At 33.4% G+C, this 2,765-nt stretch overlaps 1 protein-coding gene across 1 annotated transcript in view; it reads left to right on the top strand.

The window, feature by feature from the left end:
• CENPH (centromere protein H) overlaps window positions 1–1,648 on the top strand; it is a 29,619-nt gene extending 27,971 nt beyond the window's left edge. The window contains exon 6 of the mRNA XM_012664500.1: window positions 1,556–1,648. Within this exon, the coding sequence (XP_012519954.1) occupies window positions 1,556–1,648 (93 nt within the window). The remainder of the gene's footprint in view (window positions 1–1,555) is intronic.
• The last annotated feature ends 1,117 nt before the right edge of the window (window positions 1,649–2,765 follow it).

Below are 2,765 nucleotides of genomic sequence, written 5' to 3'. Positions count from 1 at the left end.
CAGCTACTCGGGAGGCTGAAGCAGGAGGATTGCTCGAGCTCAGGAGTTTGGGGTTGCTGTGAGCTATGATAACGCCACTGCACTCTAGCCAGGGTGACAGAGTGAGGCTCTATCTCAAAAAAAAAAAAAAAAAATTACAAATTCCTGTATTCCGGAGGCATTTTATTACTTTTGAATTATACAATTCTCTGGGAATGTTGAGATGAAATATTAAAATTATCAGCTTTCAGTTATATAAGATATATAGTTAAACACTGTCTATTACATATTAAGCAAATACTGATTTGTAAAACGTGAGATTTTGCATGCAGTCATAAGACATTCTTTTACCTGCTCGTCTTTTACCTGCTTTTAGTAGCAGTGGGTGATTGGATTAGGAATGACCACATCCAGAGGCTAACTTTAAGTGGAGGATTGAATCATGAGTATAAAATCATTTTACTTTTCCTTGGCACATGTTCATGCTGCTTTGAAACTCCTATTATTCTTCCTTTCTTTGTGTTTTTTTTTTTTCCAGGCAAATGAACATATATTCTTCCTTTCTTGATTTTTTTCTTTCATAGCTTATAAGTTAGTGTTAATTTTGATTTAATGAATTCATTGCTTTGCTAAATGGAACATAGCTTTGGCTAACTTTATGGGTGCTCTTTCTTCCTAAGATTGGCCCTTAGGGGTTCAGTCATGTTTGAATGCTTACTTCCACCTGCCTTTGCAAATTTGACTGGGTTTATATACACTAGCCCTTCCATTCACTTACAGCAAGAATGTGCCTCATATAGGTCAAAGTTCTTAATGGTTTTATACCTAACAATACAACACATATTCTCAAATCTGTTTTAACATTATTTCAGTCAGTAACTCAGTATCATTGAACCATAGTTTTTCAAAGGATAATAACCAGAATTTTCATTAATTATGACTCTCATCATTCCTCCATTATCTACCACAAAAATAATCTTCACCTTTTTCAGGGTCTTTGCAAGGGCTGAGAACTGAGCTATTCTTTTACCTCTTGAAAACAGGGCATATAACACTTATTGTTTTTTTACCATAGAAGTGCAAAATGAATTGAACCACAGCTGCAGTCTTTTTTCTCTAATCTAGGATACCATTGCAAGTATCCTTCACAAGTAAAACCTATCCATGGGAACTGATGAAGCATAAAAATTTTTGTAAACATTGTAAACATTCCCTGGCATTATGGTGATCAAGACTGAAGCCTCATTAAAAGTGAAAATGAAGATAGAAGAATGTATTACTTTTTTTTTTTGAGACAGAGTCTCACTCAGTCGCCCCGGGTAGAGTGCAGTGGCATCATCATCATAGCTCACTGCAAACTCAAACTCCTGAGCTCAAGCAGTCTTCTGCCTTGGCTTCCCAAAGTGCTAGGATTACAGGCATGAGCCACCATGCCTGGCCAGAATGTATTACTTTTTTTCCTCATGATCACAGAGCTATATGCCTAATAAATGCTAAATATTTGATAAGATCAGTGAAAAAGGATTTTTTAACATGTACATACAAATTTAATTAAAAATTTTTTTTTTAATTTCAGAACCTCATTTTGGGAAGTAAAGTCAATTGGGCAGAGGATTCGGGATTTAAGGAAACTGTTCTGCAACTTGAGAAGAATCTCACCACGCTCTGATAAGAATTCTATTTTGATGTATTTCATTTTTGTCTTCAATATGTAATTTAATAGCAAATTCCAAGTGAAATGTATTTTCAGTGTCTTTGGGACTATTCTAAAACTGCACGTTTTTTTAGCTTTAGTTATCATTCTAATATGGAATCTATTATTTTAGATATGAGAGTTAAAGTGACTGGCATACTCTAAAAGAATTTGAAAATCTTAGCCTTGAAGATGGTCCTGAAAGACATCTGATCCAGCTTTCCATTGAATATGGACATTTCTTCTACATTTCTGGCAGTCTCAACTTTTAACTGGAATACTTCTGTGCATTTGTTAACCATAATTTTAGAAAAGCATATCCAAAGGGTTATCTGTAGTGGGATTGGGAACGACCTTTTTCTTTTCTATATTTAGTGTGCATTACTATTTTTTTGTATTAGTTTTATAAGTTAAGAAATAAAAGGAATAAGTGTTACTCTGTCTTATTAATTATAAAATAGAACTTGCCACCTTTTATAGCATGCCATTCTGGTTTTGGAAGATTCTTAATTTGAGCACTTTATTAATTTGGAGCTACTGATCATTTTTACAGATAATGTGTTTTCAACATTCTTTTTAGAGGGACTTTAAACTTGAGAAGATGAACTGCAATGGATAACAGCATTTGAAATCTGTTCTTTAGATTTATAACAGAAATATAAAGATTTTCCTAAACCTGAATTTTGAACACTCTTTCTTTGGAATATTTATAGTTTTACTTCACTTCTGTTGAAAAATCGTAATTTATGTATAGTTTTATTCTTTTTGCAACAGTGTATTCTTGGAAATTTTCTACATAAATAGTTGTAAAGCAAGTTATATTTTTCTTATGGAAAAACATCATTTTATAAAATCCAACCCCACAGCATTAAGTCATAGAGTGAATCCTAACCCAGTGGATTATCAGCATCATCTGGAAAACTTTGCATTTTCCTGGTATCTTTATTGTCTGTGAGTTTCTTCTTAAAGCCTAATTCTGAGAGAGAAATTGTATTAGTCAGCTTTTCTTGAAATCATGCTGAATAATAATCCCAAGTATCAGTGGCTTATAACAAACATTTCTGTCTTGGGTCTGCAGTTCCATTGATCATTC

The sequence above is a fragment of the Propithecus coquereli genome, unplaced genomic scaffold (assembly GCF_000956105.1).
Source record: "Propithecus coquereli isolate 6110/MARCELLA unplaced genomic scaffold, Pcoq_1.0 Scaffold9, whole genome shotgun sequence".
Classification (NCBI taxonomy): Eukaryota; Metazoa; Chordata; class Mammalia; order Primates; family Indriidae; genus Propithecus; species Propithecus coquereli.
Note: the sequence above shows the minus strand (reverse complement) of the source record. Positions and strands in the feature narration are given on the sequence as shown.